The sequence below is a fragment of the Schistocerca nitens genome, chromosome 2, assembly GCF_023898315.1.
Source record: "Schistocerca nitens isolate TAMUIC-IGC-003100 chromosome 2, iqSchNite1.1, whole genome shotgun sequence".
Lineage (NCBI taxonomy): Eukaryota > Metazoa > Arthropoda > Insecta > Orthoptera > Acrididae > Schistocerca > Schistocerca nitens.
Genome location: NC_064615.1, coordinates 34,249,879 through 34,274,406, shown reverse-complemented (window position 1 = coordinate 34,274,406; position 24,528 = coordinate 34,249,879). Strand labels below are relative to the sequence as shown.

At 42.0% G+C, this 24,528-nt stretch overlaps 1 protein-coding gene across 3 annotated transcripts in view; it reads left to right on the top strand.

Moving 5' to 3' along the window:
- LOC126235695 (protein CLEC16A homolog) overlaps nucleotides 1-24,528 on the top strand; it is a 264,873-nt gene that overhangs the window by 43,302 nt on the left and 197,043 nt on the right. For all 3 annotated transcript variants that reach the window (XM_049944445.1, XM_049944444.1, XM_049944446.1), the window contains exons 8-9: nucleotides 10,495-10,642; nucleotides 10,723-10,836. In XM_049944445.1, coding sequence (XP_049800402.1) covers nucleotides 10,495-10,642; nucleotides 10,723-10,836 — 262 coding nt within the window. The remainder of the gene's footprint in view (nucleotides 1-10,494; nucleotides 10,643-10,722; nucleotides 10,837-24,528) is intronic.

The following is a 24,528-nucleotide window of genomic DNA, read 5'->3' as shown; positions in this document are numbered from 1 at the left end:
GTCGATGAAATGCCTCGCTGAGGCCGCCCAAGGGCTGCTACTCCAGTGGATGACCACTACCTATGGATTATGGCTCGGAGGAACCTTGACAGCAATGCCACCATGTTGAATAATGCTTTTCGTGCAGTGACAGGATGTTGTGTTATGACTCAAATTGTGTGCAATAGGCTACATGATGCGCTACTTCACTGCCGACGTCCATGGCAGGGTCCGTCTTTGCAAACATGACACCATGCAGCGCTGTACAATTGGGCCCAACAACATGCCGAATGGACCGCTCAGGATTGGCATCACGTTTTCTTCACCGATGAATGTTGCGTATGCCTTCAACCAGAAAATCGTCAGAGACTTGTTTGGAGGCAACCTGGTCAGGCTGAACACCTTAGATGCACTATCCAGCGAGTGCAGCAAGGTGGAGGTTCCCTGCTGTTTTGGGGTGGCATTATGTGGGGCTGACGTATGCCACTGGTGGTCATGGAAGGTGCCGTAATGGCTGTACGATATGTGACTGCCATCTTCTGAACAATAGTGGAACCATACCGGCAGCATATTGGCAAGGCATTCATCTTCATGGACGACAATTCGTGCCCCCATCGTGCACATCTTTTGAATGACTTTCTTTAGGATAACGACATCACTCGACTAGAGTGGCCAGCATGTTCTCCAGACATGAACCCTATCGACAGGCGTGGGATGGATTGAAAACAGCTTTTTATGGACGATGTGACCCACCAACCACTCTGAGGGATCTACGCTGAATCGCTGTTAAGAAACGGGACACTCTAGACCAACAGTGCCTTGATGAACTTGTGGATAGTATGCCACGACGAATAAAGGCATGCATGAATGCAAGAGGACCTGCTGCTGGGTATTAGAGGTACCGGTGTGTACAACAATCTGGACCACCACCTCTGAAGGTCTCGCTGTAGGGTTGTACAACATGAAATGTGTGGTTTTCATGAGCAGTATAAAGGGCGGAAATGTTGTTTATGTTGATCTCTATTCCAATTTTCTGTACAGGTTCTGGAACTCTTGGAACCGAGGTGATGCAAAACTTTTTTTGATGTGTGTATTTTGGTTAATTGTAATACTTGTCAGTTCGCGGTGCAGTGAATCCACAGTGAAAATTACTGTGCAGAATAAGTTAAAATTTAAGTCAAATTCTGATAAAGGTCCAGTTTTAATATCATGGAGATTAAATTCTATCTGCAACTTAGATATGAGATTTCATTTTAAGATAAAAGTTAGGTGATTGATAATAACATTCTCTACCTTGACATTTTCAACACTTTTCACAGTCTTTCATTCATTCATTCATTCATTCAGTCGGAGAACTTTTACATGAGAGAGATAAAAGAAACTGAATATTTTTAAGATGTTAGCAAATAATTTAATTGTATGACTATGACACTGCCAGCAAAACATTCCAAGCATTTGTTTGTCAAGCATTTGCATCTGCACATTTGCACAGAAATGGGTGAATTATGTGGACACAAAAATCTTTGGTCATTTGCCAAATAGTATTAAAAGTCTGACAGATAGCCAACCAACATTTAAAAGCAAATTAAAAGAATTTCTGAATGACAACTCCTTCTACTCAATAGATGAATTCTTAGACATGAAGTAGTAACTGAAAAAAATTAAGTAGTTATTTCGTGTAAAGAAAATTTATGTTAAAGTGGCACGTTCCACATCATTACGAAATGTCATATTCGTGATCTATGGAACAAGGATTAATGCATTCGGCCATAGCCTTCATCACAAAAGAGAAAAAAAAACACACACACACACACACACACACACACACACACACACACACACACACACACACAGTGACCATTTTGCTGATGAAGGTAGTGGCCAAAAGCTTTGTGTAAGTGTCTTTTAGTTGTACCTGTCTGCAAATTAACTTGTCTTTTTTGTGGTAAGTGGCAGTCTGTCTTTTCCTACATTGTTGATATTCCCATGTGGAGTTTCCATTGTTTGATAAATTTTAGGCCTGATGATTGCATTTATTATTTCTAAATAAAGTGAGCACAATGTTTTGCTAATACAACTTCTTCTATCACCATTGGTTATTGCATTATGCGCCATTTATACTGAATTAATGTAATGGATTTGCACATCTTAAGGTGATATGCTAATTTTACAATATCATTGACTCAGTTCCATAAAGACTCACAAAATGTTAAAACCATATAAGAATTAAAAAAATCTTATCTTGGATAGGAGACAGTGGGCTTTAAAAAATCAAATATGGAAGTCTGTTATGTGTTTTAAATCATAGCAAAATAAGAACTGATTGTGATTAGTACATAGCAAAATATTGTGCACATAATCTAAGTAAGTCTCTTCTCCACAAACCAAGGTATGGTTTCAGAATCATACTCCCATCCCTTTCCCATTGCTGTAGAGGGAACTATGGTAGCTGTGTTTTGCATATATGTTGTGGAAACTAACAGGAATTTCATGTTGTCTAGGTGCCTATTTTGCTGTAACCAGCAAACCCACAATTCTTTTGACACTTTGAGGACTGGACAGCTATGGTGTTGTTCAGTTGGCTGATAATGTGCAATTTCCACAGTTTTTCTGATTTTTGTGTAGCGAGTCCTATTGTTGTTGTTGTTGTTGTTGTTGTTGTTGTGGTCTTCAGTCCTGAGACTGGTTTGATGCAGCTCTCCATGCTACTCTATCCTGTGCAAGCTTCTTCATCTCCCAGTACCTACTGCAACCTACATCCTTCTGAATCTGCTTAGTGTATTGATCTCTTGGTCTCCCTCTACGATTTTTACCCTCCACGCTGCCCTCCAATGCTAAATTTGTGATCCCTTGATGCCTCAAAACATGTCCTGCCAACCGATCCCTTCTTCTAGTCAAGTTGTGCCACAAACTTCTCTTCTCCCCAATCCTATTCAATACCTCCTCATTAGTTACATGATCTACCCACCTTATCTTCAGCATTCTTCTGTAGCACCACATTTCGAAAGCTTCTATTCTCTTCTTGTCCAAACTGGTTATCGTCCATGTTTCACTTCCATACATGGCTACACTCCATACAAATACTTTCAGAAACGACTTCCTGACACTTAAATCTATACTCGATGTTAACAAATTTCTCTTCTTCAGAAACGATTTCCTTGCCATTGCCAGTCTACATTTTATATCCTCTCTACTTCGACCATCATCAGTTATTTTACTCCCTAAATAGCAAAACTCCTTTACTACTTTAAGTGTCTCATTTCCTAATCTAATCCCCCCAGCGTCACCCGATTTAATTTGACTACATTCCATTATACTCGTTTTGCTTTTGTTGATGTTTCATCTTATATCCTCCTTTCAAGACACTGTCCATTCCGTTCAACTGCTCTTCCAAGTCCTTTGCTGTCTCTGACAGAATTACAATGTCATCGGCGAACCTCAAAGTTTTTATTTCTTCTCCATGGATTTTAATACCTACTCCGAATTTTTCTTTTGTTTCCTTTACTGCTTGCTCAATATACAGATTGAATAACATCGGGGAGAGGCTACAACCCTGTCTCACTCCTTTCCCAACCACTGCTTCCCTTTCATGCCCCCTCGACTCTTATAACTGCCATCTGGTTTCTGTACAAATTGTAAATAGCCTTTCGCTCCTTGTATTTTACCCCTGCCACCTTCAGAATTTGAAAGAGAGTATTCCAGTTAACGTTGTCAAAAGCATTTCTCTAAGTCTACAAATGCTAGAAATGTAGGTTTGCCTTTTCTTAATCTTTCTTCTAAGATAAGTCGTAAGGTCAGTATTGCCTCACGTGTTCCAACATTTCTACGGAATCCAAACTGATCTTCCCCGAGGTCCGCTTCTACCAGTTTTTCCATTCGTCTGTAAAGAATTCGCGTTAGTATTTTGCAGCTGTGACTTATTAAACTGATAGTTCGGTAATTTTCACTTCTGTCAACACCTGCTTTCTTTGGGATTGGAATTATTATATTCTTCTTGAAGTCTGTGGGTATTTCGCCTGTCTCGTACATCTTGCTCACCAGATGGTAGAGTTTTGTCATGACTGGCTCTCCCAAGGCCATCAGTAGTTCTAATGGAATGTTGTCTACTCCCGGGGCCTTGTTTTGACCCAGGTCTTTAAGTGCTCTGTCAAACTCTTCACACAGTATCTTATCTCCCATTTCATCTTCATCTACATCCTCTTCCATTTCCATAATATTGTCCTCAAGTACATCGCCCTTGTATAAACCCTCTATATACTCCTTCCACCTTTCTGCCTTCCCTTCTTTGCTTAGAACTGGGTTGCCATCTGAGCTCTTGATATTCATACAAGTGGTTCTCTTCTCTCCAAAGGTCTCTTTAATTTTCCTGTAGGCAGTATCTATCTTACCCCTAGTGAGACAAGCCTCTACATCCTTACATTTGTCCTCTAGCCATCCCTGCTTCACCATTTTGCACTTCCTGTCGATCTCAGAGATGTTTGTATTCCTTTTTGCCTGCTTCATTTACTGCATTTTTATATTTTCTCCGTTCCTCAATTAAATTCAATATTTCTTCTGTTACCCAAGGATTTCTATTAGCCCTCGTCTTTTTACCTACTTGATCGTCTGCTGCTTTCACTACTTCATCCCTCAGAGCTACCCATTCTTCTTCTACTGTATTTCTTTCCCCCATTCCTGTCAATTGTTCCCTTATGCTCGCCCTGAAACTCTCTACAACCTCTGGTTCTTTCAGTTTATCCAGGTCCCATCTCCTTAGATTCCCACCTTTTTGCAGTTCCTTCAGTTTCAATCTGCAGTTCATAACCAATATATTGTGGTCAGAGTCCACATCTGCCCCTGGAAATGTCTTACAATTTAAAACCTGGTTCCTAAATCTCTGTCTTACCATTATATAATCTATCTGATACCTTTTAGTATCTCCAGGATTCTTCCAGGTATACAACCTTCTTTTATGATTCTTGAACCAAGTGTTAGCTATGATTAAGTTATGCTCTGCGCAAAATTCTACAAGGCGGCTTCCTCTTTCATTTCTTCCCCCCAATCCATATTCACCTACTATGTTTCCTTCTCTCCCTTTTCCTACTGACGAATTCCAGTCACCCATGACTATTAAATTTTCGTCTCCCTTCACTACCTGAATAATTTCTTTTATCTCGTCATACATTTCATCAATTTCTTCATCATCTGCAGAGCTAGTTGGCATATAAACTTGTACTACTGTAGTAGGCATGGGCTTTGTGTCTATCTTGGCCACAATAATGCGTTCACTATGCTGTTTGTAGTAGCTAACCCGCACTCCTATTTTTTTATTCATTATTAAACCTACTCCTGCAAATCCCCCTATTTGATTTTGTATTTATAACCCTGTAATCACCTGACCAAAAGTCTTGTTCCTCCTGCCACCGAACTTCACTAATTCCCACTATATCTAACTTTAACCTATCCATTTCCCTTTTTAAATTTTCTAATCTACCTGCCCGATGAAGGGATCTGACATTCCACGCTCCGATCCGTAGAACGCCAGTTTTCTTTCTCCTGATAACGACGTCCTCTTGAGTAGTCCCCACCCGGAGATCCGAATGGGGGACTATTTTACCTCCGGAATATTTTACCCAAGAGGACGCCATCATCATTTAATCATACAGTAAAGCTGCATGTTCTCGGGAAAAATTACGGCTGTAGTTTCCCCTTGCTTTCAGCCGTTCGCAGTACCAGCACAGCAAGGCCGTTTTGGTTAATGTTACAAGGCCAGATCAGTCAGTCATCCAGACTGTTGCCCCTGCAACTACTGAAAAGGCTGCTGCCCCTCTTCAGGAACCACAGGTTTGTCTGGCCTCTCAACAGATACCCCTCCGTTGTGGTTGCACCGACGGTACGGCCATCTGTATCGCTGAGGCACGCAAGCCTCCCCACCAACAGCAAGGTCCATGGTTCATGGGGGGCGAGTCCTATTGCACATAATTTATACCACTTTATTGCATTTGAAAGATGTATTTTTTCCATGAAATGCTCCGAACAAACATAAAATTATGTCTATAAGGTTTTTTTTTTTTTTTTTTTTTTTTTTGGAATGTATTGTTTTCGAAACAACAACAGTTGTTTTGTCTGTAATTTCCCAGATGGAAATAAGATTAGAATCTGTTGGTACTATAAATAAAATTGTTTTAAAATGTGGTTTTCATTATTTAAATTACTTAGTTGCATTTGGTTTAGTGTGAAAAATTTTGAAGCTTTTTGGAAAATGAAGCCCTACGTCACATTCTTGCAGTAGTACCTGGTATCTCTCCTTCCCAATTTGCCAGATATTGCCTTGCTTCTTTCTGCAGAAACTTTGCATCGCCTCTTAGGCTATTTTGACTTTTCTGCAGCTGGAATCAGTTTAGGAAAATGTCTTACACTGAGTTATTTACAGGTGAATTGTTTTCAGTGGAAGTTGAGTCAACCAATCCACCTTTGTTCACCAAATCCTTTAACCAATTCACTAATGAGGTCAACAAAATCTTTATTAGTAGGCCTCAACTTTTTAGGTAGAACATACGAATTTACCACTATCATTATGAAAAGGTGAAAAGAAACTTTATTCCACCACTTTATTGACAGTCTCTCAAAAGGGTTGACACTAGCCTTGTTTTTGTTGTAATTCAAAGTACAATTAGGTTTCATCTTCTCTGTGATTCCTAACTTCGTTTTGACACTGACGTTAGTTGCTGTCATCGTATGTTTTGTTGTCAAAATAAGTACTTCCCTAGTGTTTTGCCACTTCACAAATAGCAGAAGGTCTCATCTATGAAAATAAAGTTCATTTTTTTTTTTTTCAGTCTCTGTGCTACTTGATCTTTGCTAGCCCTTTTCTATATTTCATTACTGTAATCACTGCTCTGGTTTTGTTGCTCCATAAATGATGAGAGTAGATCAGTACTAATGTAAAAATGACCCGTGTGTAGAGTATGGCCTTTACCATAGAAACTTTCTCACAGTCTGTTTACTACCTGCAGAATGTTATTATTAGCATTTCCCTGACTACCAGAATATATTTCTTGTTTCAAAATGTGAAACAATTTATGTCATGTTTATCACACTTAATTTTCATGTAGACTTTGAAATAAGTCTGTTGTGAAAAGGGCAGATTGCTTCATCTATAGTGAGATTTTCTCTTTTTTTGTACGCACTTTCACTTTTTGTCACGAATATGTCAAAGATGGGTCACACCTGATGAATAGGATCATATACTTCTTGATTAAAAAAAAAAATTAGTCACATTATCTACGAGATGTAACATTTGCAGAATTGGCAAAAAATGGTCTCATGATAAAAACTGTCCTGCAAAGCAGGTCTGCAGACCAGTATTTGGTCATTTTTGGTTTTCTAATGAGGCACATTTGTAAAACAACACCAAAAAACTTCTACAGTCCACAGAGTTTCACAATACTTGACTCGTGCCAAACGAAATGTGGCTTGAGGTTCCCTGTTGCATTTAGCTTGTCAATGTATGTTCTAGTATGGCGATTTGTCTCTCATTTTACCATCTTCAGCAGTTCTTTATCAAATGTTCAAACTTGCGAGTGTACTAGTCAATTTGAATTCCACTTGATTCTTCAAAAATTGGAAGCTGTGGAACGGTTGTGTCATCATCTGTCCACTGCCCAGTCAAAGTGGGCAGATTGCTAAGTTGAGGCAGAGGGATCTCTGATGCAGTATTAACATCAGCAGCTTCATCATTAGGGCTTGCTGACTCTGCATCATCACAGATGCCTTCTTTTTCTATAGCACATATCTTAAAAATTAGCTTCCTTGTGTGCAGTAGACAATACGTACACTTACAGAAAATATGTGACAAAACAAATAGCTTACCGTTATTGCTTTTGAAACTAGAAATTTGTCCATCAAGTGACACTGTCAACACAGACAACTACTGAGGCCCTTTGCTTTTTGTGTGGCCTTCTGAGGCACTGTGTGAAGCAATAAGAAGAATCAGCATGCCGCAAAGCAAGTAACATTCCTGCCGATAAGAGTTACAGGTGCTTCAAGTTGTATTTTTATTGTGGTAGTACAGGCTTCACTGAATACCTTTATGTAGATAACAGAAGTAAAGCAAATCTTGGGATACCTTTACAAAGCTGGTTCTTCTTTTCAAAGTAAATCTGCCTGCTGTAGAAGCTATGTCACACATTTCAAAAGTGTTAAGGACCCAACTCTCTTGTACAAAACAGCTTTAAACATCTGATTATGTTACAGATGAGTTATTGTGTTAAATACTTGATGTTAACAAGTGAGTGAGAACATTTTTATAGAAAAGATTTAAAATTAATGAGTTGTTTTGCCTCAAGATGTATACACAGTCTCTCACTGTAATACATGTCTTACTGTGACACCTTAACACAATGTTGCACCTCTTAATAAATAGGTTATGACAGCATTTACAATTTGAACAATAATTAAACTATTTATTGAAAATCAAATTTTTGTTTCCCCTGAAGCCATTAGATACTGTAGGCATCCTGCAGCTGGGACCAGGAGACCATGCTCCGGTTAGCCATGTAGTAATATAGGTTTCGACATCTCTTATTGCCCTATCCATTTGATAATAAAAAATGGAAACCGTGTTGTTATCTTCTTCAGTGAAGCAATTTCGGAAGGCAAAATGTAGTACTTTGACCTCTATTTTATCTCATTCCATTTTGTTGCCGTTGTAACAATTGATTTGCTTTAAAAAGGACATAGCCAATTTCATTCTTCATCCATGCCCATATCTGAGCTTGTGCTTAATGTGACTTGGCTGTCAAAGGGCATTAAACCATAATCTTAATCAAAAATGTCTCAAACAGGCATTCTTATTTTTTTCTTTGACTTTTCCAGCTTTTCTTTGCCGGTAAGAACTTTTGGTTTCATTTGAATCTGCTATGCAGGTATCTCTGATTTTGTAGTGATTTTCTAATATTGTTATCGAACAAAGATGGTTCCTTTCCATCATTTAGCCTACTATCTTTCACTGCACAAACAAATCTAGCACTTTGTCTAAAATACTGTGAGTCCTCCATATTGTTCTTGCAAGAGCTCAGTCATTGATGCTGGCTGTCTAGGCAATTTGTAATCATTTCCTGACACACTTATGAACCAAAAATATTTTACTTCAAGGAAGTATTTTCCTTCAAGGAAGTATTTTCCTTCAATGCCAGTAATCAGTGATGCTTCATTAAGCTTGTGGTGACTATTCTTGTTTGTATGGTCAGTGAATTGAAAGTTTTGGGCTTGCTCGTTGCCATACAATTGGTTTCCCTCTTAAATAATTTATCTAACCATGTGATCAAGTAATGTTTGGAAATCCTTTGCAAAAAGGTTGCAGTGATCTTTGTGTTTACCTCATGTTCTAAATATTTGCGTCTTCCAGTTTATAGTAAATTGTAATAGACATTACTGGAATTTTCATGATAATATGCAGATCTTCATGTATGCTTGTATGGGTGTTACTTGCTTTAATAAGTGGGAGGTAACTCAGGGATGTTACCTTGAACATTCCTGTGGTTGACTAATGCCAGGTGTACATTTTTCTGTTTCTGACTTGCTAGGGCATATATTCCCATCCGCTCTTGACTCACTGCTGACTTTGGGTTGTACTTCGTTTAAGTGTGTATGGGACCCAAATATGGGTCTTTCTGATTGAATTAAAGGTCCCTCACATTCGTGACATTGGTATTAAGCTGCCCTATTAGCTACCTGTGTGTTGTGTATGCTTTTACATTTCAGGGGCACCCTAAAATTGACCAGATAGTGTAGGTTAGGCTGTTCCAGTTCATGTCCCTGTTGGTGGGCAGCTAGGCAACCCTGGAACAGATGGTCAGGAGTGGGCAAGCAGTTGAAGTGCAGGCAGTAAGGCTGCTAGATTATAGCTTATATAATTCTCCTACACTGGCCGAATACCTCCGGGCGGGATTGCCCAAATGGTTTGTGCATTCGCTTAATGTCTGTGGTAGGACCATCTGGTGGGGTAGCTGTATTAGCTGTGCCTGCCTGCTAGTGAGTTGTGGGGCACCCATCACTACCCACACCCTATGGGGCAGCCTTGTGACAGCCTCTACTATAAAAAAATCAACAGAGCTTCTCTTTTAAGCTTTCCACCCAGCTCCAACACAGAGGAACTAAGACCTTATTGGGGACATTTGCAATGTTCCTCAATTTAGATGACAGATTTGCTCATGAGCTATAATTACTGAATATTACACTAACATTTTTATTTCTTCATGACCATAAATACTAAAAAGCTTGGACTACTACTCCTTTTTGGCCAAAAGCTAAAATGTATCGCAATCTTTATGTTGGTCTGCTACTTGACATCTTCTAGTAGCAGTCGATCTTCTTCATGACTTTATCGTATTTCATGTTTCATGTCAACAGTAATTGACTCTCATTTACAGGGCTACTCAGAATTGATTGGGGAACAAGTAAGAAATAATTTTGCACACCTTCTCTTCAACCATATATTGTTTCCAACTAATTTTTGTTTTCATCTGGAGACAGGTCACTGGAACGATAAAACCTGGGTTTGTTCCACCAACAGAGACACTGGAAAAATCTTTGGAAACAAGCGCACTTGATATTACAAAGGAAAGTGATGCATCGCCTGGTACTGATGCTGTATTGGGAACAAATTCCTGTCTTGAAAAAAGTAGGCAGTATTCCGATCTATATTGTCAATACTTTGTTTCTAGATGTATATGTTTTAAGAACGTAAAACCTTGTTTTCAGAAACTACAGAAAATCAAGAGAGCAATGACAATACGTTGAGGGAGTATCCTGATGATGATTCTACTGACCTTAATGTCAACATAACAGATGAAGAAAAAGAGCGCTTGGCACTAGGTAAGGAACAGCAACATTAAATTTTCTTTTAGAATAACTGCACTTGTATTTAGTTGATGAGGAAAGATTTGCACCAATCAGTCACTATTTGCTACCATAAAGAATTTCAAAATGGAACTAATAAATAAAAATGAAGAAAGGCAACCACTCACATAAAATTTATTAATGTGTTACTTATGTTTACATGCCATACATCTGTCAGCTACAGGTCAAGTTATTGTTTAGCTTTTCAAATCTATTTTATTAACGGTTACCAGTTTAGGATGTTTTCACACTTGTGTACATGAGGTGCTAATTTAATTATATGTAGCAAATAGAATTCCAGATGCTCTCCCTCCATAAATGTGTATTGCTCTTTGAAACACTTAGTTGGAACATAATTATTTGTCCCATCAAACAGGAACTGAAACTTAAAATGGATGTTTACATTATTGACTTTTTACACACCTCCGAGAAGAAAGTATGGAGTGATAAACATAACTTCTATTAACTGTTGTAGGGTAAATCTAAATATGTACATACTTTCTGTTGGTGGATGTGAAACAACCGACACTAAAGAATGAATAAATAAATTTGGAAACCTAAGCATTGAATTTTTACAGCACAACCTCCTTCAATAATATACTTCGCAGTTACTGTGTTCTTTAAACATCTTGTGTAGTAACTGTTCACGTTTACGTCGCACTTCACTTAGCGTAGACCGGGACTGTGTCCTAGGCATGCCCGATGTTAACTGACTGGGCACGGCCTGTGCTGCCGGAGTTGTTGTTGTTATGCCTGCAGAGGTCGCGTCCGAATTCTCGCGTGCCCTCTGGTGGACGGGACTCTACTTGCGGCAACTACCGTCCGTGACGCGCCGTGCCAATGTGCGCCTCCCGCGATCTTTCTGGTGGCTACTGCACTCCTTCTCCTTCGGGGGGTGAAGCCACTGTGATCCACTGCGTCGGAAGGTGGAGCGTCGGGCAGGAGCGATGACCCCCACATCCATTGGATGGCCGGAGTCGAGGGGATCTGCCAACACTCGAGCCGGAACCTTCGAATACGGCTGGAAGTGACCCACACGAAGAGGCCCCCGTCGTCCCACAACCGGAGCCCGGGACAGAACGGGCGACAAGCTGTCGAACTCCGGATCCTGTTCCACCTCGGGAGGGGCAAGACCCAGTGGCGGGGACGAAGGGGAAGGGACGACCACAGGTGAACCAGCCTCCTGAGAAACCGGGCCTGCTAGGGGGGCCGGCTCTCGCTGGGGCATCTCGAACGATGGCGATGCCGGTGCTGGAGCTACTGGAGGCTGCCAAGGCTGAGAACCATCGCAGTGCGGCATAGGCTCAGCGGGGAGAGGAGGCAATGTCCCCTGTGAAACTAACACAGGTGCCGGCAATGGGGAAGCCAGTGTCCTAGAGGGCGGAGGGTGGGTGCCCGAACGTGGACGTAGCTGATTTTGGTCACGACGTACCACCCGGTCCCCCGCCTGCAAGGTATAGAGCCGGCGGCCATTTCGGCGCAGGACCACCGCCGGTATCCAACGTGGATTGCGACCAAACCCACGGGCCCAGACTGACATACCCAGTGGAAAACCAGGTACTCCGTTTTGTGAAGACTGGCGAGGACCAGGCCGGAGGAGGTGCAGCAGAGTCCTAGGTTGATGCCCATGGAGGAGCTCTGCGGGGCTGCGTTCTCCCATTGGTGTGGTCCGGTATGCCGTCAAGAAAAACGTCAAGGCTTCCTCCGCAGGAAATTCCTGCACATACTTTTTCATCTGCATCTTAAATGTGCACACCATGCGCTCGGCTTCCCCATTCGATTGTGGATGGAAGGGGGGAGAGCAAACGTGCCGAATACCGAAGCGCCTACAAAAATCCTGGAAGGTCTGCGAAATAAACTGCAGTCCATTGTCCGAGACCAGGGTGATTGGCAGACCTTCCACAGAAAAAATTTTTGCTAGTGCCTGGATTGCAACTTCTGAAATGGTTGAGGAGCAGCAAACCACATATGGGAAGCGGGAATAAGCATCAATGACAATGAGCCAAAAGCCATTGAGAAATGGGCCCGCAAAATCGATGTGAACACGTTCCCATGCTTGGGTTGCCGGCGGCCATGAAGAGAACGCTGCCCTGGGAGATGCTTGTTGGCTTGTACACTGGGAACAGGCAGCCACCAAGTGCTCAATTTCTCTGTCAATACCGGGCCAGTACACATGTCTGCAAGCCAAGGTTTTAGTACGGGAAACACCCCAGTGCCCCGCATGTAATAACGTGAGGACCTCCCTTCGTAAACTTGCAGGAACAACCACGCGAGGAGCTGTATCATCGGTAGCCAGAAGGAGAACTCCTTCCAAGACCGAGAGGCGGTCTCGTAGAAAAAAATAATTACGAAGAGGGTCCGAGGCCCGGCCCGGAGGGCGGGATGACCACCCCTGCTGAATGAGGCGAACTACTTGCCGGAGAACCGGGTCAGCTGCCGTTTCCCTGGCGACTCGAGAACTAGTGATCGGGAAGCCATCAACCGCTTGGCGGGATGCCACATCCAAATGAAAACACATAATCTCCTCTCGATCGAACGTAGGATCCGGGCCCACTGGAAGACGGGAAAGAGCGTCGGCGTTGGCATGCTGTCCTGTAGGACGAAAATGAATGTCATAATGGTACTTAGAGAGGAACAAGGCCCAGCGCTGTAGTCTGTGGGCCGCCCTATCCGGAATCTGAGAGGCGGGACCAAATAACGATATTAACGGCTTATGGTCAGTGATTAACTGAAACTTCGTGCCATACAAGAAAGGGTGAAACTTGGTAACAGCGTAGACAATGGCCAAAGCCTCTTTTTCCACCTGGGAGTAATGGGCCTGCGCGGGACTAAGCGTTTTAGACGCAAACGCCAGTGGTTGCTCGGAACCATCTGTGTTGCGATGGGCCAGGACCGCCCCCACGCCATACTGCGAAGCATCTGTAGCCAGGACCAACGGCTGATGGGGATCAAAAGTAGTCAAACAAGGGGCTGACGTGAGGAGGCCCTTCAACGAGGTGAACGCTCGCTCGCATGGCGACCAGTCAAAAGGAACACCCTTGTGCAGAAGGCAGTACAGGGGGTGGGCTATAGTGGAAGCCCTGGGAATGAACCGGTGGTAATAGGCTATCTTGCCTAAAAAAGCTTGTAACTCTTTCAGCGAAGCGGGCCGAGGAAGGTTGACGATACCTTGGACCAAACTTCCTAGTGGCTGGATGCCTGCCGAGAGATGGTATAACCCACATACTCAATGGACGGTTGGAAGAAGGTTGACTTATGCAGGTTGCAACGCAAGCCCACAGACCTGAATTTGAGAAAGAGGGTGCGAAGGTTGTGCAAGTGTTCCTTCGTGCTGCGGCCTGTGACAATTATGTCAGCCAGGTAATTAATACAATGAGGGATTGTCGACGTGACATGCTCAAGATAATGCTGGAATATCGCCGGGGCACTGGATATTGCAAAGGCCAACCACTGGTATTGGTAAAGGCCAAACGGGGTGTTGACGACCGCCAGCCGTTTGGAGTCCTCATCAAGTGGTATCTGATGATAAGCCTCCAAAAGATTGATTTTCGAAAAATATTGGCCTCCTGCCACAGCGGAGAACAATTCATCAGCACGAGGCAAAGGGTAGGTGTCCACCACCAATTGGGAATTAATGGTGGCCTTGAAATCGCCACAAAGACGTAATTTTCCCGAGGGCTTCCTTACAATAACGAGGGGCGAAGCCCACTCACTGGAAGAAATGGGAAGAACGACCCCTAGGGCTGTCAGCCGGTCTAGCTCTTCCTTGGCGGAGAGCCAAGGGAATCTGCCTCGTGCGTAGAAAACGCGGGTGAGCCGACGCCTTCAACGTTAAGTGAGCTTCAGAATCTGAAACACGCCCCAGGCCCCCCTCAAAAAATCTGGAAAGTCTGAGATCAAAGATTCCAATGATTGATAGGGAACGTCTTCGGAGACCAACTGTATGGTGTCAGCGATAGAAAAACCGAAAGCTTGAAAGGCATCCAGGCCAAAAAGGTTAGCGGAGCTCGCATCACTGACAACAATAAAAGTAATAGGCCGAATGACTGATTTGTAAGTCACGTCAGTAGTGAATTCACCCAGTAGGGGAATGAACTGTTTACCATAACCGCGTAGACGTCGGTAAACTGGCGCCAACGGGGGCGATCCAAGGTCGGAATAAGTTTGTGCATTCAACAACGAAACTGCCGCGCCCGTATCGACTTGCAGTTGTAACCGGCGCGACCGAACCGACACCTCGATAAAGAGTTTGCGTGCCGATGCGTCGGGATCCTGGCCCGATGAAACTTCCTGAATGTCAACGTCCATGTCCTCTGTACCTGCTTCCTTCGATTCTTTTGAGGCTGAGCGGCAAACTTTAGCAATGTGACCTTTTTTATTACATTGGCGACAAACGGCCCAACGCTGGGGGCACTCTGACCGATCATGATGTATATAGCACAACGCACAGGACGGCAACAGGGGCCGGCGGCCGGAATTCTGTTTACGTGCTGTGCGGGAGCGGCCGTAACGGCCGGAATGTACCGCTCGCACGTCGTCCACCCCGGACACAGTGGACGCGGTCGCACCGCCCTGAACCTCCGCGACATCGCACCACACTTCCAGCTGTTGACCTGCGGCGTGAGACACTTCATACGATTGAGCAACGGACAGGACTTCCTCGAGGGAAGGGTCTTCTAACTGCAGGGCCCGTTGCCGGACCTCCCTATCAGGGGCCGAACGAACAATGACGTCGCGTACCATAACGTGGGCATACGACTCTCGCGACTGCTCCGTGACAAAATGACACTTGCGACTAAGACTGTGCAGGGTACCGGCCCACGCCCGGTAAGACTGATGGGGCTGCTTCTTGCATTGATAGAACTTGACCCTAGCCGCCACAAAATACGTGCGGCGGCGATAATATGAAGACAGCAATTAACACAATGCGTCAAAAGACAAGGACGAGGGTTCCTGCAACGGCGCTAGCTGCCGCAAAACTTGATACAGCGAGGGAGATATCCAAGACAAGAAGAGAGCACGACATACCTCCGCATCGGCAACATGAAACGCCTGGAAATGCTGCCGAAGGCGATGTTCATATGTGTCCCAATCCTCTGCCGTCTCGTCATACGGGGGAAAGGGAGGAGGGAACTGCGCCGGAGCAGACGGCATGGAGAGCAACGCCGGAAGCACTTGTTTCACGGTGCTCATGAGCTCCATGTGCTGCGCAACCAAAACTCGCACCAAATCCTCCATGTCGTGGAGAAGCTGCGAAACCGGAGCAACGACACAACACGCGAAAGAACGACTCTACTCAATTCTCGCGTGCCCTCTGGTGGACGGGACTCTACTTGCGGCAACTACCGTCCGTGACGCGCCGTGCCAATGTGCGCCTCCCGCGATCTTTCTGGTGGCTACTGCATCTTGCATTTAAGTTGACATGGATAATATTCAAGATAAGTTTATAGTACCATGTATGTTTGGTGATATTCAGTAATTGGTACATTATATCCCCATGTGTGACAAGCATATGGCATAGTGACAAGCAGTCATAATATAATTGAACTGCAGAGCATATCTAACTGATAGCTGGATTGTAATTCCATGCACTGTGCAGATGAGTCACATGTACATCCTCTGGGACATGGTAGTGCTAGTTGTTGGTTGTCTTGTTGGCCATGCAGCACCGTATGTTTACCATGAAGGAGTTGCCGAGAGAACTGATGAAATTTGTAGCTTTTTGTTGGACTACATTCAAGAAAATATTAAAGAGCAAGATTGCAGCATCTGATACTGTTCAGTGACACATGTCCTGTGCAAAATAGAAATCATACACTGGTGCATTTTCAGCTTAATATATTTGATAACGATATATTGAAAACTATAACCGGCTATTTCCATGTTTGAGGATATTCCTTTCTTCCCTGTGAGAAGGCTATTAAATGGTTCAGCAGGAGAACTGACAGAATATATCCAGTGGAAAAATACTGTGAACTTTTGAAAACGAACTGTGTGTGAGGATGTTTCTGTGTCATTCAAGAAAAGGTGGGCCCAGGCACTAGAAAAAATGTGTCTTACCAGATGAGACAGCAGGAAGTGGTATTTCTAAGGAAAATAAAATTACTTTTCAGGTACATCTTAAGTAATAGAAATTCGTATGTTTTCCTCAGCGGTGAGTGATTGCCAGAAGCAATGGTATTGTCAGGAATGACCCAGGGAAGTGTGATAGAACTACTGTTATTTTCTGTATACATAAATGATCTTGTGGACAGGGTGGGCAGCAACCTGCAATTGTTGGCTGATGATGCGGTGGTGTATGGCAACGTGTTGAAGATGAGTGACTGTAGTATATGATCTGAGATGACTTAGACATAATTTCTAGTTGAAGTGATGGAATGGCAGCTAGATCTAAATCTAAAAAAATCTACGTTAATGCAGATGAGTAGAAAAAACAAATCCACAATGTTTGGGTACAGCATTAGTATTATCCTGCATGACATAGTCATGTCATTTAAAAATCTGGGCATAACGTTGCAAAGCAGTATGAAATGGACTGAGCATGTGAGGATTGTGGCAGGGGAGGTGAATGGTTAACTTTGGTTTATTGGGAAAATTTTAGGAAAGTGAAGTCCATCTACAAAGCAGTCTGCATATAGGACACTAGTGCAACCCATTCTTGAGTACTGCTTGAGTTTTTGGGATCCACAGTCACATCCTATATTCTAGCAAATAATTTTTCCCTTTTACATATTTTTGCCTTATTCGCATGGAATTCCCTTGTACATTATTTCCCTTTTTGTAGCGAAGAATATAAAAGATAGTAGGTGCGTGTATCCCGACTATCGTATTTACTCGAATCTAAGCCGCACTTTTTTTCCAGTTTTTGTAATCCAAAAAACCGCCTGTGGCTTAGAATCGAGTGCAAAGTAAGTGGAAGTTCTGAAAAATGCTGGTAGGTGCCGCCACAACTAACTTCTGCTATCGAATATACAGTGGCGGTCAAAATAATAGAGCCACCTGGCAAAGGTTTGGAATAAAGTGCACATTTATTACTAGACATGTTTGAACTATGATGGAAACCATTACAACCGAGTCACATTGTACTATAGTCAGTTATATAGATAACACAACACAAAATAATCAGTAATAATCAATAATATTCAAAAGAATACCAGACCCCAGGGTCAAAAAAATAGAGCCAATTGAAACAAATATATTGTACTTGATCTCAATCTTATGAAACGTACAGGAACAGTCTTTTTTTGCATAGGACTGCATTAGTACTTCGTGGGGTAACCCTTATTTTTGAGGATTGCCCTGCACCTCTTACCCATAGAGTCTACTAAACGCCTGCATTCGTCACTACTGATCGCATACCAGGCTCTCTGGATTTCTTCCCACAGTTTTTCTGAAGATGTAGCTTTTGAGCGGTCAATTCTCTTGTCTAAGATCTCCCATAAGTTCTCAATGGGTGATGCGTCAGGGGACTGAGGTGGCCACTCTAATACTTCGATATTGTGCTCTTGAACAAACTGCCTTATGATCCTTGCAGTATGCTTTGGATCGTTATCGTGCTGAAATTTCCATTTCAGCGGCATTTCCTCTTCAGCATAAGGCAGCATCACATTTGCCAAGATGTCTTTGTACATTTCTGCGTTCATTATGCCGTTGATACGGTGTATTGGACCAATGCCGTACCACGAAAAACATCCCCGTACCATAACACTTCCGCCACCGTATTTCACAGTTTTTAAAGTGTACTTGGGATTAAATTCCTGGTTTGGTGGGCGGCGCACATAGGCTTTTCCGTCTGAGGCAAACCTATTAAACTTGGATTCATCGGACCAAAGGATGTTCCTCCACCAAGTATTAGGTTTTTGTTCATTTCTCCGGGCAAAGGCTTTTCCGAACATTAGCTTGTGAAACATGTGGCTTCTTTCTTGCAATGCGCCCATTCAATTTTGCAGATCTCAGTCGTCTTTGAATCGTTGAGGTTGATGGTTGAACATCATGTTCGTCGCTAAACAAAATGGCTTTCAGTCGTGGTGTTGACAAAAATGGGCCTTTCTTCACTTCCCTAGTGATGAGTCTGTCTACGCGAGGAGTAGTTACACGAGGTCGCCCCCTGTTCTCCACCTGCGGCTTTGTTTGTTTTGACCGTCTCATGGCGTTCTGGACTTGTTTTCGCGAAACGTGCAAGACATTGGCTATTTTATTCATGGACATCCCACTTTTGAACATCCGGAACATTACTATACGCTCATCTTCACTGGTATGCTTTGCTCTGCCCATCTAGACGAATGTAAACAAAACCACACGTCAATTTACATACAAAACAACTGCATAAAAATCAATTTAAAGGCACATGTGTAAAGCGGCTCTATTATTTTGACCCATAAGATTCTTACCTTTATGCCTCTTTTCACACGTCTAGCTCAAACACTTCCTTTCGGACGACTAAAGATAGCAGCAACGTCTTCCCTGATGTTGTCTACAAGGGACTGACAACACGGCACTCGTGGCGATTTCGCGAACTGATAGATATCCTAGTTCTTAATCTCGTCAATAGAGGTGGCTCTATTATTTCGACCGCCACTGTATGTAGCGCTACACAGGCATACTTTGCAGACACAAAGATAAATACTGGCGCCAAAACCTCTGTGTCAGTAAATATATTAAAAGAAAAGGTGGAAGAATGTAAACATTATGCCATGTATTCTTTCGTGTTTGCTGCTATCTCATTTAAATCCTGTCTGCCTAATAAACTATGAAACTAGAGGGAGACAACAGCAAACGCGGAAGAATATGCTTATCATGTCATGTTTATATTCATATTATTCTTATGCTGAATAGTGATACAGTCAGAAAGGAAGCACGGCAACTGTGACTAGATTTTTAAATCTAAGATGGCTAATTTCTGTGCAGAATTTGATGTACTAAAGAAGCGGCCGCAAAGATTTACAACGGAGAAAAATTTTTGCTTAACTCTCGTTCAGAACATCCTCTATCATACATAGTTTATTATTTGGTTCTTGTTGATCATTCTCAAAGAAAGCAGCAGTGTTAGTAACAACGAATAGCAGTCTCTTGCCATTGTTTTGCTTATGAGACTTTTTTTTTAAGTTGTAAGCTGCGGTAGTGCACACAAAAGCAAGCCATGCTGCGGGCGGCGACAGGTCGTAAACGCTCATTATCAGAATTCGACAAACAATGCATGACACAGTACAATCATGTATTTTGAACTTAGAGTGACGTAAACACCTATAACAAAGAGAACGTCACTTATCAGATCAAAGCAAAACAAGCAATCGATTCAAACCAGATGAAGCACATGAAAAAGGAAGGGTACCCATGTAAATGTGGACGGAGCGCCTGAACGTAGCAATGGCTACTTGGTAAAGCTTGACTGTTAAGCTTACGACTCGAACCAAACTACTGTAGCTGTAACTTCATCCATTCGACCTAAATTGTCTCTTATTACAATGGACCAACTTTGTTTCGATTTGGAGGTGAAGTCTAAAACTTTTCTCTCCTCTTGAATTTCGAGTCTCAAATTTCAGGTGCAGCTTAGATTCGGGAATTTTTTTTTTTTCCTTGATTTCGAGTATCATTTTTCAGGTGCGGCTTGGATTTGAGTAAATACGGTATATCCTGGTTGCTCATATGTAACAGTCCTTTTGTGCCTATGCATCATTAATTATAAAAGCATAAATTTTCTCAAATTTGTTGAGATAAAGAATGTTTACTTCCATCATTGCCATAAGGAGTGACATGCTTACATTGTAAACTACAACCTCTTTACAACTTCAGATCTCAGATTTCTGGAAATTCAACATGTAAAGAATGTGAATGTAAGCCTGTTATACTTCAACTATTTTGGAGAACACTTCATCCTTCTGTTATTCCTAACTTCTTCTTTTATATCTCTTGCCTGCTTTTCCTTGCTATGTTGTAAGCTATATATTAGAAACAAACTAATAAAATAACTCTTACTGTATTCTTCCTAAGTTTGTTACTTTATTTTTTATTGATAAAATTTGTGTGCTTTTCTGGAGATATACAGCTGCAGGACAATTTTCTCTCTGGACTCAAGCTTTACCTTTAATTATATGCTAGTCCATCACATCTTTCTTCACTTATAGTGCATTTACTCCACAACATTCTTCTCCCTGTTTTGTGATGGGGCTAACGTATTTATTACTTCCGAATACATCGTCTGTGTCTGTTAACATTTATAGGTTATAAAAACAATGATGTGATATGTGGGAAAAAGGGCTCCAGTGATAGAATAATTTGAATGAGTAAAAAGGAATAATAGAATAGATACTCCAGTTGTATAAGTAAGAAAAATAAAATTAAGAATGAGTGTGAGAGGATCGAAGAAATAAAGAAGACAGATCCCCAAAGACAGATTTCCATACCAACTCTGAACCTAGCGGTCGTCAGTCTGCATAATCTGCAAAGATAGCAGATTCTCTTGAGGACTTGGATTTCATTAACATATTCATATTGCATAATATAGTGTATTTACTATGTGACATGCTCCAATTTTTGTACTACAGTGCTATTACTGCCACTGCTCCAATGATAATGTTTGACTCACTCATCCCAGCTGATTCATTAGAGTTGAATGCATGATTCACTTCGTTTGTAACATAATCTAAAATTTAAATAAGTATAGAAGCTGATATAATGAAGTAAATTTTGTGCCAGAGCTGGGTCTTGAACCCAGGTCTCCTGCTTCCTAGGCAGAATGTGCCACCCACTACACATCCTAGCATTGTGACTAACAGAGCTGTACAGAATACGCTAGTTCAGTCCCCTCTCCAACACAAACTTTAGTTCATGCCTCAGCCCATTGTGATGTTTCCCCTTTTCAAATTGCCAGTATTGTTGAAGCTCTCTGATTTTGGAGTTGCACCTCAGCTTTGTACATAATGGGGAAATCCTCCCTGTACCTCAGGCATAGGTGATCTACTGATTTGATGGAAATACATTTATTTTCCTTGAAACATATTCAATCTCAATTTTATTTTTGCTAAGGATAGAAAAGGGAGAAACAAGATGGGCTGCAGTGTGAATAGAAGTTTATGTTAAGGAGGGGATTGGACAAGGGCATTCTGTGCAGCTGTGTTAGCCAAAATGTCAGTGTGGTGTATTGGATATCAGATCTGCCTAGTAAGCAGGAGACTCTGATTCAATTCCTGGCCTTGACACAAATTTTGATTCATTACTTCAGCTTCTGTCTACATTTACATATGCATAGATACTCCACAATCCACTGTATGTCATGTGGCAGAGGGTACCCCATACCACTACTGAGCTCACAGATAGAGTGAGGGGAAAATTGCTGTCTGCATGCCTCTTTACGAGCCCTAATTTCTTAGATCTTATCTTCGTGGTCCTTACGCGCAACGTGTGATGAAGGCGCAATGTATGATGAAGGCAGTAGAATTGTTCAACAGTCATCTTCAGATGCCGGTTCTCTAAATTTTGTGAATAGTGTTCCTCAAAAAGAATGTTGTCTCCTCACAAGGAATTCGCATTTGAGTTCTGGAAGCATGTCCATAACACTTGTGTGTTGTTCGAACATACCAGCATCAAGTCTAGCAGCCTTCCGCTGAATGGCTGGTAAAGATCCCAAAAGTTCAAGAAGTACTCAAGAATAGGTCATGCTGGTGTCGTATCTGCAATCTCCTTTGCAGATGAACTACCCTTTCCCAGAATTCTACCAATAAACCAAAGTCAACCATTCAGTTTCCCTACCACAATCTTCACATGCTCATTCCAGCTCATATAGCTTTTTGCAATATTTTATGTCCAGATATTTAAATGATGTGACTGTGTCAGGAGGGACACTACTACATTATGGGTTTATTTTTCCTTCTCATCCCCATTACCTTACTTCTTTTTTACATTTAGAGTTAATTGTCATTCTGACACCAACTAGAAATTTTGTCTAAGTCATCTTGCATCCTCCTACAGTCACTCAACTTCAACTCCTTCCCCTATACCACAGCATCACCAGCAAACAGCAGCAGATTGCTGCCCACCCTACCCTCCAAATCATTTCTGTATATAGAGATATTATATCACACTTTCCTGTGGCACTCTTGATGATACCCTCGTCTTAAATGATCACTTGCCGTTGTCTAGGACAACATATTGGGTTCTATAACTTAGAGTCTTTGAATCACTCAATATCTGTGAACTCATTCCATGTGCTTGTACCTTCTTTATCAGCCTGTAATGGGGCCCCATGTCAAATACTGTCCAGAAATCTAGAAATATGAAATCTGTCTGTAGCACTTCGTCCGTGGTTCACAGCATATCGTAAGAGAAAAGGGCCAACTGAGTTTCACAAGAGCTATGCTTTCTAAAACCATGGTGGTTCGTGGATGTAAGATTCTCTGTCTCAAGAGAATTTATTATGTTCAAACTCAGAATATATTCAAGAATTCTGTAGCAAACTGATGTTAACAATATTGGTCTATACTTTTGTGGGTCTGTTCTGTAATTTTGTGGGTCCGTTCCTGTACTCTTCTTATGTACAGCAGTCACCTGTGATTTTCCCAGTTGCTTGGGACTTCAAGCTGGACAACAGAGTCACGATAAATGCAAGCTAATTAAGGGGCCATTGCGTTAGAATACTCTTTGTAAAAACGAATTGGGATTCCATCCTGATGCGGTGACATTTGTTTCCAATTCTTTCAGTTGTTTCTGTGTTCCAGGGATGCATATTACTGTGTCGTCCATATGGGAGTCATTTCAGTGGTCAAATGATAGTATGTTTGTATGATTCTTCCGCGTGAACGATTTCCTGAATGCGAAATTTAAAATGTCCTCTTGTTTTTCTGCCTTCAATTGCCACACCAGACTAGTCAACAAGTGACTATGGCGATGTTAGTAGTTGTATATTTCACGTATAGATCTTTTCATAGATGCACGAAGTTTACAATCTGCTTAAACTTTGCTCATAATTTCTGTATGTCCACCTTACGGGAACTAAGTGATGTCAGTTCACTGTCTAAGAGAGATACTAATAACTTCTTATCTGCTCTTTCTAGCAGAGATACTCTTCTAACATTTTTAACTGATTTATAACTTTCATAACCATAGTTGATATAATGACAGCAAGATCACTAATCCCTGTTTCTATATTGAAATTGTCGATAAGGTCTGGCCTATGTGCAGCTACAAAGTCTAAGATATTTCCATTGCGTGTGGTCTGTTGAACTAGCTGTTCAAGACAGTTTTCAGAAAGCATGTTCAAAAGTGCTTTGCATGACTCTCTGTACCCCGTGCACTGAATCCATAGATGTCCCAGTCTATACTCGGCAGGTTAAAATTTCCTCCAACTAATATTGCATAATCTGGGTACTTGCGCACTAATGACTGTAGATTTTCTTTGAATGTCTCTACAACTGGCACAGCCAAAATGGGTGGCCATTAAAAACCTCCAACAATTAACTTGGTTTCACCTAGACCTATTATATGCAGCCATATAACTTCACTGTCTCTCCAGTATATGTTCCATGACTTGTTAATTATCTCGGATATTTCCATTTCGGGTTGTAGCCAGCTCCCACTTCCGAGAATAATTTGAGGGTGAGAACTTTCCTGGAGGACAGTGAATTTAGGAACTTGGTTGCAAATACTTTGACAATTTACTGATAATATTTTGAC